Raw genomic sequence first — 14,146 nt, forward strand, 5'->3', positions numbered from 1 at the left:
ATTGTCCAGTTGGGTAACGCACCAAGAAAACAATAGGAACCACTTCCAGAAATACAATTCCTTTGTTCCACCTCTGAAGTTGGACTCCAACAAGCAGGCAGATGAGTAAGTATGTGAGATAATCTAGCATTCAAAATCACTTTGCCCGAGGATGAAGAACAGAAAAGGGGAAATGGGAGGAATTAGCATCTTCAATAGTAAAGAAATCTTATTGAACAGCTTAGGTGCAACAAATGTACAAAGCTCCTTTTTATTATTATTTGTGTAGCACCTCAGTACTGCACAGGATACAAATATAGACAGTCCATTTCCTGGAGAGCTCACAATGAAACAGAAGAAGAGATATGGGGCATGATCCAAAGCCCACTGAGATCAATGGAAAGACTCCATTGCCTGCAATGGCTTTTGAATCAAACCCAGGATGCATTAAGGGACCCAGAAGAGGGAGGTAGTAGAGACAATTATTTTTCTAGCCCATACCTTGCTGTGGCCTGCTCCAGCAACTCCCGGAGCTTAGAGTGAACTTGTTCCTGTGGGGCATCAACCTCATCAAACTGGATGGAGCCGGGGAGAGGAAGGGTTTGGGCAGTTTTACCCAGCTCTAGCATCATATTCTCGTAAACCTCAATTTCGTGTTCCAATGCCTGATAGCAAGAAAAAAGTAGCTGAGTAACTTACCCAGGATCTACAGTTCATTAACCTTGGAAGCAGCCTCAGTCATAACCAGTGAGGCACCAAAAGGGAAAGCCCAGATTTCCAAAGCAGGATATGGGCTTTCCCTGACACAAAAGTTCTTAGTTAATATTTTTACTAACTTTTTCAGAAAAAATACAATGCCTAAGCAAATAAACACAACGAGAGAGGCCTGCTACATGGGTGGAAAGGGAAGGATAGTCCCAGAATAATGACTAATCTATCTCTGTTTTCAGCTCTGGAGCAAAGTAGGGCATCCCTATCTCCCTTTGTGACTAAACACGGCACAGCAGGATGTAGTTGGTGCTTTGGCTCACAGAAATGAGACTCCAGATCTCTCTGTTTCTTTTCCAAGTCAAGCTCTTTCCAGATACAACAGCACATTGGATTTGTCCTTCCACTACTGATCCAGGGATTAGTGTGAATCCACACAGACAAATCAGTGCTGAATTGCAGACATGTCAGTTTCAAGCAACTGAAAATAATTAAAACAATCCTCTAGCTAGTCATTCCAGTCCAAAACTTGTTGATCAGAGCACTACAAAACTTCACACAGACAATTTGACAGACCATGCTGCCACCACAGAGACTTTAAGCAGGCACTTCATAGGAAGGAAGCCTTCCCTGACACTAACTTTTGGGAAAACCAACTAGGGCAGCAGTGGGCAACCTGCGACCTGCTGGGCCACCACTGAACTTAGGGAAAGAAACAATAAATGAACTGATTTCTAAAGGTACACAGAGAAAATATTTTTCCACCTATAAATCTGAAAAAGTTCCTTTTCATGCTCAATGTATGTAAAATGGCATGGGATGAATGGCCCAGCTACCTTTGGAGTGAGAGACGTCATTCTACATGTTCATTCATTTTAAAACTTCTACCACCCAGAACTGGGTTGGAGGGTGAAAAGTTCTTTATGTCCCTGTTAAAGAACAGATGGTCCCTGCATTCCCCCAGCCCCTTGCTTTATAGCCCTTGCCCTCAACATCCTGAACATACTTTCAGTTGAGACAGAGTGAGAAGTCTTCAGCAGCCTGCATCACCGCTCTTTAATCAGTCAGAGTTAATGGCGTTAAACAACGTGAGACATTTCTTTTACTCCCAGAGCCTGTTCACTACCTCTGTGGCACTCCCAGACTCTGCTATTCCAAGGAATGACACACAAAGACCAAGAAAATGTTGCCATTAAACCATTGCTTTATCTATAAGAGCCAGACTTCTCCAAAGACAGACACTCAATCTCCAAACTCTCTAAGTCAGGATCTTTCCTACAGTTCATCCCAAGCAGGCTCCCCTGACTGACTAGGAGGGACCACTGTAGTCTCTGAACAGTCCATGCTACAGTCCTCAAGAATAATTACCTGGGCAATAACGCTCAGTTACCTTGTGTTTCTTGAGGAGTTTCAGAGTTGCAGCCTCATCTTTGCCATAGTCTTTGCTGGTCACAAATGGAAGCTTTTCTGATACCCAAGTCTCCAGGTCTGAGGTATTCAGTAAAAACTACCAATTAAAAAAAAAGTTATTTCTTTCATAATGTTAATGTCTCTCCTTCAATCTGATACATTCTAGCTGCAGATTGCACTATAAAATCAACTGTTCCTCTGGGGTCAATCTTAAGAAATTCAGTTCTGGACAATATCACAATCTTCACTGCTTCCACATATTCTAGGCTGCAGGGTTCTCAGACCAGTGTGAGCACCATTGGTGCTCAGTAATAGGTGCAGGGGCACAAAGGTTAGCTTTCAGCCCCCTTACCCGAGAAGATGCTCTTTCAGATAGCAAGTTAAGCTACAGGAACAGGTTTTATTGTTACGGCCTGCAATATACTAGCACGATCTTAGACACGCTGTTGTATCAAATATTATGCAGAAGGACAAGGCCAGAATTGGTGGATCTCATTTTAAGAAAGGCCTCTTTTAGGGTATTAAACCCCTAGAATTAATTTTGGGTGCCCCAGCTCTTTCCCTTCAGATCAGTATCCAATATTTGATGTTTTCACTTGAGCTTTTCACTGTTAGTGCCTGGCACTCTATAACACCAACTTTGCACTTATATACTCCCCTTTTCCTAGGAGATCAAAGTACTTTATAAATACTATAGGGCCTCATAACACCTCTACCATGAAGGCAAAGTGTCATACCTCTTTCACAGGTGGGGAAAATGAGAAACAGATGTAGCCAAATTATCAATGGCAAGTGCTTGAGGTGCACCAGCAAACTTTGTGCATATACCTTTGTGTAAAAAATGTATATGCAAACTGGGTTACTGTCCTGCTAATTACCCATTTATGACAGAAAATCTGGATCAGCCAGAAGAGTATTCAGGTGCAATTTTTAACAGGCTCATTTTAAACACTTGCCTTTGAAACTTTGGCCCCTATTTTGTTACGGTGAAATTTACTCTGGTATGGAGCGCAGTTTAAGGCCCTCTGCCCCACTTAAGCCCCAACTTGGGGCTGTGTGTGGATACTGCCAATCCAAGTGGCTAGTAAGGGGAATATGTATACTCCATGTGCACCACTAAGGGGATCTGTTATATATAGGACTTGATCCAAATCCCATTGAAGTCAAAGGAATTCCCTCCAGTGATTTCAGAGGGTTTGGGATAAGGCCCACAGACTGGAGAGGAGGGCAGAGATGATGGTGAAACAGGAGCAGACCAGGTAGGAACCAGAAGATCTGCAATGATATGGATCCAGTTGTCCTACCTCACCAAGCGAGTGGTGGAGCAAGGCTGTAGCAGGTTCTCCAGGAGACTAGAATACCAAATTTCTGATAGGAGACATTACTACAGCGCTGCATCCTGACCCACCTCCCTAACACTGCCCAGTGCCCACCATCCACATTGCTCTGGCTTTATGTGGAGGAAAGGAATTTCAGCCCTAATGGTCTGAGATCTTAAAACAGATTTGCTTTTTGTGTAAATCACTTTGTTCTCCACTTAGCCTGAAAAAAAAAGCAAGTGTCACTTCGCTGTAACCCGTACCTGCTGGAAGCCAACAGAATGCTGCAGCTGCTTCAACCTCTCTTCACATGCCTTCTCCAGCTCCACCCAGCTGTTGCTGAGCTCCTGGCATTTCTCCTTTATTCTCTGAAATGAAGAGTGCTTGCACCCAATCATAGTCTTTCCAGTCTCCAACACCCTCTGAACTTGCTGTTTGTGGGCATTCACTTCTGCTTGTAATTCCTAGGGAGTGGCAGGTAGGGAGATAAGAGTAAGTGAGGGCAGGACAGTATGCAAGAAAGTGGAGCAAAGCTGTCAGAAGTGGGAAATTAGAGGGGTGTACATAGTGTGCAAGACACAGTGGTTCTCTATCTAGATGCTCCCTCAAGATGAGCTGCTTCTGGGGCAACCTACCAAAATGCAACCTTCTGTTGCCAATAGAAGAGGAACATATACATCGGAGTCTAGCTCATCAACATAATGCTGTCTGTTAAGGCTAGAAAGCAGCAGGGCTAACAGATATCTGTGAAAGACAACTAAAAACCACAAATCAAATTCCACAGAAATCTTACTCTGTTAAACTGTCATTACACTGTTACACTGCTGTCTTCAAAAGTTTTTATGTCAGTCATAGCACTAGGGTGAAGTTTAAATATCTGTTTTATGTTGTCCTGTAGACTGCAGTGTGCATTCATGTCCCTCTGACACTAACTCCCTGATGAGAACAGTAATTATATAGCTAAAACACATGCAAGCAAGGAATAGCAGAAGTATTCCACCCAGACAAGAGCAAAATCATTCATTATATTTAGTGTGTAATGCATCAGTCTAAGAATTTTTAATGGAAAACTAGTGACTTCCTCATAATCCTGTGAGAAGAATGATTTCTGCAGGAATTGATAGATACTTCAGTTTCATCAGAAATTCCATGTTCACTCTGAAAATCCTCCATTATATGGCTGGATCATATGCATGTCTCAAGTTATTGGAATTACTTAACTGGGACAGTGTCAAATATCTAGTTCAGGGACTGCATGCCAGGGAGAGTTTAGCTTTAATAACAGTTGTCTCCTTCTGCTTAGTGGGCTCATTTGTAATGGCATTCTGGGTGGTAACAGGGAAATGGGTAGCTGTGGGTTTCTAGATGTGGGGGCAGGGTTGTCTGATATACACTTCGCTCCCATGACACCTATAGAAGGGGTAACAGAAAGGAGTTACCTTGTGTTTGTGCAGCAGGCTTTGAGCCATATCCAAGGACTTGCCACAGTTGGTGGAGCTGGCAATGAGCAATCGTTCACTGATCCAATTCATCTCCATGTCATAGTAATGGTAGAACTGGTACAGATCCACTGTTGCCTGCAGCAGCTGGTGCCTCTCATCAAGAGGCACCTGCAAAGACTCAAACCTGAGGATCAGATGTTAAAGTGCAGTTATCTCCAGAGTCATCTGTGGGAATCACCTGTGATCCTGCAATGCAGGCTGTGACAGGCCAGACATTTTCCCATGCTATTAAATTCCCCTGGCTGGCACTGTACACATACAGAATGCTTTCTCAGTAGGGCTGCGTTTGGCATACATATCTGTATGTAAGTTATGTGATACGGTAAGTGTACACATTACAAAGGAGAGCAGGCAGGCAGGGGCAGCAGGTTTGTGTAATTTTTGGTGGTATCCAGAACGGGTCCAAGTCCCACCCCCTCCCCACTTGCCCTGTAAACCAATATATATATTTTAAAATAATGTAAAAATGTGAGGGCTCTGGGGTGGTGCTGGTGATGAGGGCTTTGGGGTGTAGGAGGGGCTCAGGCAGAGGGTTGGGGAGTAAGAGTGAGGGCTGCGGGGTAGGCCTGGGGATGAGGGCTGGGGCAGAGGGTTGGGGTGCAGGGGTGGGGTGAGAGCTCCGGCTGGGGATGCAGGCTCTGGGATGGGGCAGGGCTGGGGATGAGGAGTTTGGGGTGCAAGCAGGCTGCCCTGGGGCTGGGGCCAGAGAGGAGGACTCCACCCAGCTCTCTCCTCACCGGTAGCAGTGAACTCCGGTGGAGGGACCCCGCTCTCCTCCATGGCAGCACGCTCACCTTACACCACTGTTACTGCACATGCTCCTAGGGCCCCTCTCAGGTCCAGGAAGCCCCCTCACCTCCCCTGTGGTGGGTGCTGGAGGGTGCTGCATGCGCCTCCTCCCCTACTGCTGCCCCTCACTGTAGCCTCACTGGGGGTGTGGGATGGGGTTGCCCCTTGCCCAGCATGGGGCAGGAGTGATGACTGCAGGTGCGACGGCCCCTTGTGGTGGTGAAGGGTCCCGCCAGAAAAGGGAAGGGTCCGTCGGTCAGAGGTGGAAGGGCAGGGGCAGGGGCAGCCTGCCTTGACACTAGTGGAGGGGGACACTAGGACTCTGCGATGGCAGTGGATGCTGGGAGCTGGCAGAGCGGAGCACAGTGCAGAGCTGCAAGTGGCAGCCATATGCTGCCCAGGGCACAGGCAGGGTCGCTCAGGGGAGGTGTGCGGGGGCAGCTGGCGGGGCCGGGGAGAGACCCAGCCCCAAACATTGGTGGAGCCAGGCCCCCGGGCCCTGAATATTGCTGTAGCATGGGCACCACAGGCCCATATAAGTCGCCGCCCCTGCAGGCAATCCTACATGAATCAGTATGCAGTTGGTGGGCTTGCAAAGGGCCCCCAACTCAGGGAGTCTGATGACAGGGTTAAAAACAAACAAACCAACCCACATACCCAGAAAAAAAGACTAACAACCCAGGGCCACGAAGGGGACAGGGCATCACAGGGGAAGGACTCTGCCTGCATGCTGTGGCAAGAGCCAATGGGCCAGAGTGGAGAGTGGGACCAGCCCTGTAGGACAGGAGACACTGTAGAGTAACTGCAGGGTGGGCACAATTCCCCCCTACAAGGCCTCCCACCTCAGGGGGCAGGACCCAACCCCCAAACTCCCAGGGACACCTACCCAACTATGGCAGGCCCCCAATTACCACAGTGCACAGGGTCCTAAAGTTCTTTAATCCACCCCTGTGAGCAGATTTAGGAAGCAGGAGTACAGTTTAACACCCTCTCTAAACAATCAATTCTGCTCCATCTTAACCTGCGTTGGGAATGCAGGAACCGGGAATTTACTTTTTGACATTATTGTTTTAAATTAGTGTATGTGTGGGGGGGGGGGAGATGAGATTCACTTTTGGAAACCTTGGTTCAAATCAGTCTTAGTTCACAAGCAAAATGAGTTGTAATGGGCTGAACGTAGGTTCTATTAAATATTGGACCACTTCACACTTTAACAAGAAGTTGGTAGGATTGGCTAGGAAGCCAAGCACTGGAATGGCAGGAGTGTCACAGATTAAGATTGAGGGTCACTAGCAAAACCTGAGGCAGGGGAGCAGGCAGTTGTACAACTGAAATGTGTTAGCATAGTTTTGTGGCAGAAGCTTGTAGCAGAAGGAATGCCTGGCTGGCTTTTCTAGTGGTTAGAACAAGAGATGAGGAATCAAGAACCAAAGTTCTGTTTCCAGCTCTGCCACTAATTCTTTTCTCCCAACAACTGAGAGAACACCTGCTCACCTTTCCAGATATTTCTGTGTCTCATCCAGAATCTTCTGGGAGTCAAAGTGATTGGTTGCCATTTTCTTGGCACAGGACACAATGGAGTTCATTTTCTCAGCCAACTCCCCGGTCTCCTTTTCCAGTTGACTGTGCTGCTTGAGCAGATCGCGGCTGGAGCGCAGGTCATGGCCCATCTCTGCATCCTGAAGAACCTTCTCAATCTTTTCTATCTTCTCTTTTGCATCCTACAAGGAGCAGATGAACATGAGCTAGCTCAGACTGTGCCGTATGGGCTTTCTTCCACTTCTCCTCCTCCACTCAGGCCTTCCCAGAAGAAGGCTCCCTGCATTCTACACGGTGCTTTGCAAATCCTTTCTCCATAGAATAATAGGGAGGGCGCTCTAAAGTTGAGACATCTTTTTGGAACATGTTGATATGTACATTTTTTCACATGGCTATCCCTGTCCCAGCCCCTTAAACAAATTTCCCAAAATCCAACCCTTGAAATATTTCAAATGACAAAATATTTTAAAATATCTTAACACTCAGAGATCCACAACTGTAGTTGCACCATCGCAAGAGTTCCCTTAAATGATGGTAGTGCACAGCTTCACAGCCTGGTGTCTTTCTCACTCTATTCTCCTACAAGCTTAGGATCCTAGGTATGCTGAGGCCATATAAAACTCCCTGTGTCACAATTATTCCTTTGGTGCTGGGGAAATCTAAAATTAAGTCTTCAACAGGATGGCATCCTCTGGGGCTACTCTGTTTCCTGATCTTTGTGATAAGTTTTCTGTGGGAACTGACAACATGGAAAGCAACAGATCAGTCCAGTCCCTCCCCACTGAAATCAATCACCACCTGACCTGGAGGAGTTCCATGAGCTGTTCTTGCTGTCCGGCCTGTCTCAGCTTGTCTCCTCGCTCTATCATTTTGTTGTACAATTTCTCCCACTTCTTCTTCAGCTCTGACATCTTGTCCCAGATAGAATCTGCAGCATAATGGTCATCTTGAATCAGCTGATTTCCAATCTGGGGAAATAGATTTTATTATTCAAAGGTCTCAAAAAGGGGAACAATCAATGCTAACCTTAACAACTTTGATACTTGTGCTTGTTTCTTTCCAATTAATACCATGCAGCATGAAGCTTTCTCCTACACCAAACCTACCATACCGAAAAACAATGACGCTGGAATGATTCACATTGCTGAGCGCCCTCTGAAATTTCCACTATTACAGGAAAATAACCAAAGCAATAACTCCCTCATGTATATAATTTGTCTGCACCCCATCACACCTTTACCTGCCATGCTAAGATTTGCAAACTTGATGTTAAAATGTAATCAAGAACATCACTTAATCAAAGACGTATCTGTGGTGCGACTGGCTGTGTTGGCCACTGCTGTTTTATGCAAATAGAACCAAACTTATCAAACACTGGCCAAGTTGATAAACCTTATCCAACAATTATTCTACCCTCACCATTATCAGCTCTGCAAAGTGCTTCTTGTTTGCCATCATTTCCTTCTCAGCAGCCTCATGCCACTTCAGTTTGCGCAAGATATTTGTTGGGTCACGATAGGACTCATCTGATGCAATCTTGTACTTCTCTTCCATCCATATCAGCTGCTCAGCAACATCACGGTTGAACTCCTATTAGGGACAGTTAGGATTAAATATATTTAACTGCTGATTGTACACAGACTCAAGGACACTACTTTGCAGTGGATTCTAGGAACTCCCTCAGTAAATATCCGGTCCTTATTTTATCTAAGTGTTGGGGAGCCCAGTTTCTTTTAGTATGAAAGACAATGTGAATAATCAGCACCCTGCATTGATGGATCACAATCCTGGATTTCTGACAGACTTGAACAATCTTTTGCAGCCCTAATGTAATATCTGTGTCTCCTCCTTTGGACAATATTTCCTACCCCACTGCTTTCAGTAACCAATGAAGACTCAGATTTCAAGCAGAAAATTGATTTATAAATGGGATGACCCACCATTATGACCATGCAGCTCCATGGTGGGAAGCCCAAATACCATTCCTGACATTCCATTCCATATGAAAAATATGGCTAGGAGCAATGTAATAACAATGCTTCCCAATTATATTATAGATATATTATATATTATAGAAACTTTAATTTGAAGAACCTTTTAGATAACAAAAAGAATCCTGTTAAGGATTTCCCCAATACCCCAGGACCATTCCAAGTGAAAAACTTTAATGACTAGAGTCTACAGCAGGGGTCGGCAACCTCTGGTACATGGCTCGCCAGGGTAAGCACCCCGGTGGGCCAGGCCAGTTTGTTTACTTGCCGCGTCGGCAGGTTCGGCCGATTGCGGCTCCCACTGGCCGCGGTTTGCCGTCCCAGGCACATCCCTCGGTCCTCCCCAGAGAGGAAAATGAAAAGTTGTGCATACATAAACAAAGGTCAGGTTGAGGCCTCTTTGAATATCAGATCCCATAAGACAAATTATTTCCTTGTCTGTATGGTAGAATGATAGTTAATGAAAATGTGACCAAAAAAACAAAACAAAACAAAACAGGCCAGCTGTGCTCTTACTGACGATGCACCACTTTTACAACCATGTAGCCACATTTACATTAATGGAGTACTCATGATTAACATTGGTGTAAGTGACAGCAGAATCAGGGCCAATGTTTTAGAAAGAAACTTTCATTCCACATCAAGAATCTGAACCAGAGGCTTCCTCCCACTGGTTCTGGAGCATCAGCTTCTTCTCTCCAGTTATAATTTTCTGTGGGAGCCCCAGCCCACAGTGAAGCATTAACATATGAGCCAAACGGGCTAAGGCCCAGGGTGATGTTCACAAGGACATTATCTAGTGATCAAGATGCCCAGGTGGTTTTTCATTAAATGTTTTCATTTCTTGTGTTAATTCAACTCACGGTATACTTCACTATGGCCTAGTAGATATTCTCTGATCACTCCGACAGTGTTAAATGAGTTCCTAATGTGTTTGCCAATACTCTAGTCAGCCTACATGTGGGGTCAACATTTCCTAACCTTCTGCTCCTAGGTGAAGTGGGCTATGGCTGGAGACAGGGAGAGTGGCTCAATATTTTTAGCCTTGGCTCAAAGCAACAGAGAGTATTAAATTACTGCAGCCCTAAGGTTTCCTCTGGTCAGCTCTAGTGCATCAGCCCTTTCACCTGCAGCTGAAGAGATGCCAGCAGCTTCCTTTTTTTCTGTTCATTACTCTGTCTCAGTCGTTCCCAGCGGTTCCGGAATGTAGCCAGTCTCTCCTCGATCCTTCAGAGAAAATAGGACACAGAGCTTTAATTCCCCTATCTGGAATGATGACAAGGCAATGGCACTGATCCGTCTGGGTTTCCCTGGTCATTCTTTATTGCTAGAATTTTGGGCTAGCTGCTGTTGCTAAGAGTAAGGGTGTGTGTGTGTGTAAGGCTCACTACCCCATCCCTTTGCACGACTGTGCTGCATTTTCCAAGATTGAGAGGTTGTGTGTGTGGGAGAATAGCAGCTTCACTGGGTACTACTGCCTCTCCTATGCAGATAGGTGGGAAGGGGATAGATGGACTGGGGGTGGCAGTCTTATGATTATTATTAAGAACTATTGGTATTATGGTAGCTCCCCAAATGTGCTAGGCACAGTACCTACATGTAAGATGATGCAGTCCCTGCCCTGAAAAGCTTTGTGTTTAATTCACTCTCATCCTCACAAATATTTTATTTTAAGACTTAAAGTGATGAAAAAATGAAGGATGTAGTTCAAAGGTTTGTAAAACTCTCCATTTCATTTCTGGGGAGTTTACACAGAGAGCTTGAGTTCATAAGACATCTTCCTCCAATTTAAACACATAGAACAGATCCTCAGCTAGCGTAAATCAACCATTCCATTGAAGCTGATGGAAATACACTAATTTACACCAGCTGAGGCTCTGGCCCATGGTTGTTTTTCCCAGAGTGAGTCAATTAAATGACAAACAGATATGTCTTTATGACTAAATGGAGACCCCTATGCTAGAAGAACCGCGGAAAAGACTGAACTGGCACAAACATATGTTCCACTATAGCTCAGGCACAGGCACTATATTTTTGCATCAGAATTTCTCTTTCACCTCCTATCCATGTTCCCATAGTTTCTCTGTATTTGTTGCCTTTTTTTTTTTTTAAACTTTGCCCATTTTTCATCCTACTTTTTCTTTGGATTCTCACTGTGTTCAGCTGTGTTCCTCCCCTCCCCACTAATCTCTCCTAAGCAGAATGTGGTCCTATAACATTTAAGCACGGGATAATGCAAATACAGTGACAAACACAACCTTCACCTCTTAAGTCCAGCTTTCTGCTCTTGTGTGTCTTTGGCTATTTGCCAAGATGAATTCATTTTGGGAAACCGCCAAATGCTCATCCTCTCTCTTTTTATATTTAAAATTGAACTATGCCACCGCATGTCATGGCACAAGACACCAGAGCCAGTACAAGCAACTTTAAGCATAATTGTAGCTTCTCAGTTTCCCCCAGAACTCTCACCTTCAAACAGTTGTGCTCTCTAAACATACAGGGCCCAATTCTCATTTACACTAAGGCCCCTTTACACTGCTCTAGCACTGTAAAGGAGCCATGAATTACACTGACTCCCACTTGAAGGCCATGTTATAGTGCCAGGGTGGTGTAAAAAGGCCTTAGTTAGATGAGAATCAGGCCCACAGCATGATGATTACAAACACTTATTCCTTTGTGAAGTGATTTGAAATCTATTGTATTCATACTAAATATTATTGATACTCTCAAATGCAAGGAACACACAGTTATGTGCGAATTTTAATGAGTTTGTCAATAAAGAGGTCATAGAACCATAGGGTTAAAAGGGACTACAAGGTCTTATTGGCATATGTAGTATAAAATGCCAGGAGAAAAACTGGAGTATTCTCCATTATTGTACCAAAAGTGGCACTCTGAACTGAAGTGTTACCCTTGTCATCAGAGTACACAAAATGCATATCTTTGCAATACCAGCTTCATTCTCTCCAGGTTAAGAAGCAGCATGGAAGGAAATGAGAGAATTCATCCTTTTCCACCCAAATTAGAACACCACAGCTTGTGGACTGATGGGATTTGGTATGAATGCTGGCTCAAACTGGATCTTCTGTTTCACTCTGACGACACTTCATGATGGTTTGTAAAAGTTAAATGTCTTCAGTGGAGTCAATTCCTCCTTTTTTGTACCTAGAGTGTAAATGGCTCTGAACTCACATGCAAGAAGCGAAGTGCCTGTTCTCTACTAGCTTCTCCCCATGCTCATGCATCACTTCAGCCCGTTGCTTCAGCGCCATCAGCAGTCGTTCAAAATCCTCATGCCGCTTGAGAAGGGTGTGAACAGCATCCACATGGTCCTGGAGTGGAGGGAAGAAAACTTGATCAAGTCTCACCTCTGTAATATGGCTCCCTCTGTGGCAGTGGAGGAGATGGTATTATTTCTGCCTTTGTGCGGGTCTTTATTCTCCATCTTCCCCCCGTGAAGCAAGTATATACTGTAGATTTTCCAAATCATTGAGGACCTCCAGGGCTTTGAACAAGTGAGGAGCGGTGCCTTGCTTGATCCCTTATCTCTTATGTTTTCTCCTGTCCTAAGATTCTATCCTCATCTTTTAATTGCTGCAGCATGGTGCCACCCTGGTGTAAGCACTGTATTATAGGGCTTCCACTTTCACACACTCTTAAAATAACCTTTATATTGAACACTCTAACAGCTATTCTAGATCCATCTGTTTACTTGGCATTTGGTTACCCAAAAACAGGGAAGAAATAGTAGAGGAAGCATTAGTGGATGGGAACCTGGGAGACAGTGACCATGAGATGGTCGAGTTCAGGATCCTGACACAAGGAAGAAAGGAGAGCAGTAGAACAGAGACCCTGGACTTCAGAAAAGCAGACTTCGACTCCCTCAGGGAACTGATGGGCAAGGTCCCCTGGAAGAATAACATGATGGGGAAAGGAGTAGAGGAAAGCTGGCTGTATTTTAAAGAATCCTTATTGAGGTTGCAGGAACAAACCATCCCGATGTGTAGGAAGAAAAGTAAATATGGCAGGTGACCAGCTTGGCTTAACAGTGAAATCCTTGCTCGTCTTAAACACAAAAAAACAGCTTACAAGAAGTGGAAGATTGGACAAATAACCAGGGAGGAGTATAAAAGTATTGCTCAGGCATGCAGGAGTGAAATTAGGAAGGCCAAATCACACTTGGAGTTGCAGCTAGCCGGAGATGTTAGGAGTAACAAGAAGGGTTTCTTCAGGTATGTTAGCAACAAGAAGAAAGTCAAGGAAAGTGTGGGCCCCTTGCTGAATGAGGGAGGGAACCTATTGACAGAGGATGTGGAGAAAGCTAGTGTACTCAATGCTTTTTTTTTGCCTCTGTCTTCACAGACAAGGTCAGCTTCCAGACAGCTGCACTCTGCAGCATGGTATGGGGAGGAGGTGACCAGCTCTCTGTGGAGAAAGAAGTAGTTCGGGACTATTTAGAAAAGCTGGACGAGCACAAGTCCATGGGGCCGGATGCACTGCATCCGAGGGTGCTAAAGGAGTTGGCCGATGAGATTGCAGAGCCATTGGCCATTATTTTTGAAAAATCATGGCGATCGGGGGAGGTCCCGGACGACTGGAAAAAAGCTAATGTAGTGCCCATCTTTAAAAAAGGGAAGAAGGAAGATCCAGGGAACTACAGGCCAGTCAGTCTCACCTCCGTCCCTGGAAAAATCATGGAACAGGTCCTCAAGGAATCAATCCTGAAGCACTTAAAGGAGGGGAAAGTGATCAGGAACAGTCAGCATGGATTCACCAAGGGCAAGTCATGCCTGACTAACCTAATTGCCTTCTATGATGAGATAACCGGCTCTGTGGATGAGGGGAAAGCAGTGGATGTGCTATTTCTGGACTTTAGCAAAGCTTTTGATACAGTCTCCCACAGTATTCT

At 45.0% G+C, this 14,146-nt stretch overlaps 1 protein-coding gene across 10 annotated transcripts in view; it reads right to left on the reverse strand.

Moving 5' to 3' along the window:
* The window catches only part of SPTBN5 (spectrin beta, non-erythrocytic 5), a 148,415-nt gene that overhangs the window by 95,219 nt on the left and 39,050 nt on the right, over positions 1 to 14,146 (reverse strand). For all 10 annotated transcript variants that reach the window (XM_039536865.1, XM_039536861.1, XM_039536863.1 and 7 more), the window contains 9 exons: positions 12,430 to 12,569; positions 10,365 to 10,464; positions 8,666 to 8,836; positions 8,050 to 8,214; positions 7,202 to 7,428; positions 4,856 to 5,042; positions 3,680 to 3,880; positions 2,078 to 2,194; positions 481 to 644 (listed from right to left, as the gene is read on the reverse strand). In XM_039536865.1, the coding sequence (XP_039392799.1) occupies positions 481 to 644; positions 2,078 to 2,194; positions 3,680 to 3,880; positions 4,856 to 5,042; positions 7,202 to 7,428; positions 8,050 to 8,214; positions 8,666 to 8,836; positions 10,365 to 10,464; positions 12,430 to 12,569 (1,472 nt within the window). The remainder of the gene's footprint in view (positions 1 to 480; positions 645 to 2,077; positions 2,195 to 3,679; positions 3,881 to 4,855; positions 5,043 to 7,201; positions 7,429 to 8,049; positions 8,215 to 8,665; positions 8,837 to 10,364; positions 10,465 to 12,429; positions 12,570 to 14,146) is intronic.

The sequence above is a fragment of the Mauremys reevesii genome, linkage group 4, assembly GCF_016161935.1.
Source record: "Mauremys reevesii isolate NIE-2019 linkage group 4, ASM1616193v1, whole genome shotgun sequence".
Lineage (NCBI taxonomy): Eukaryota > Metazoa > Chordata > Testudines > Geoemydidae > Mauremys > Mauremys reevesii.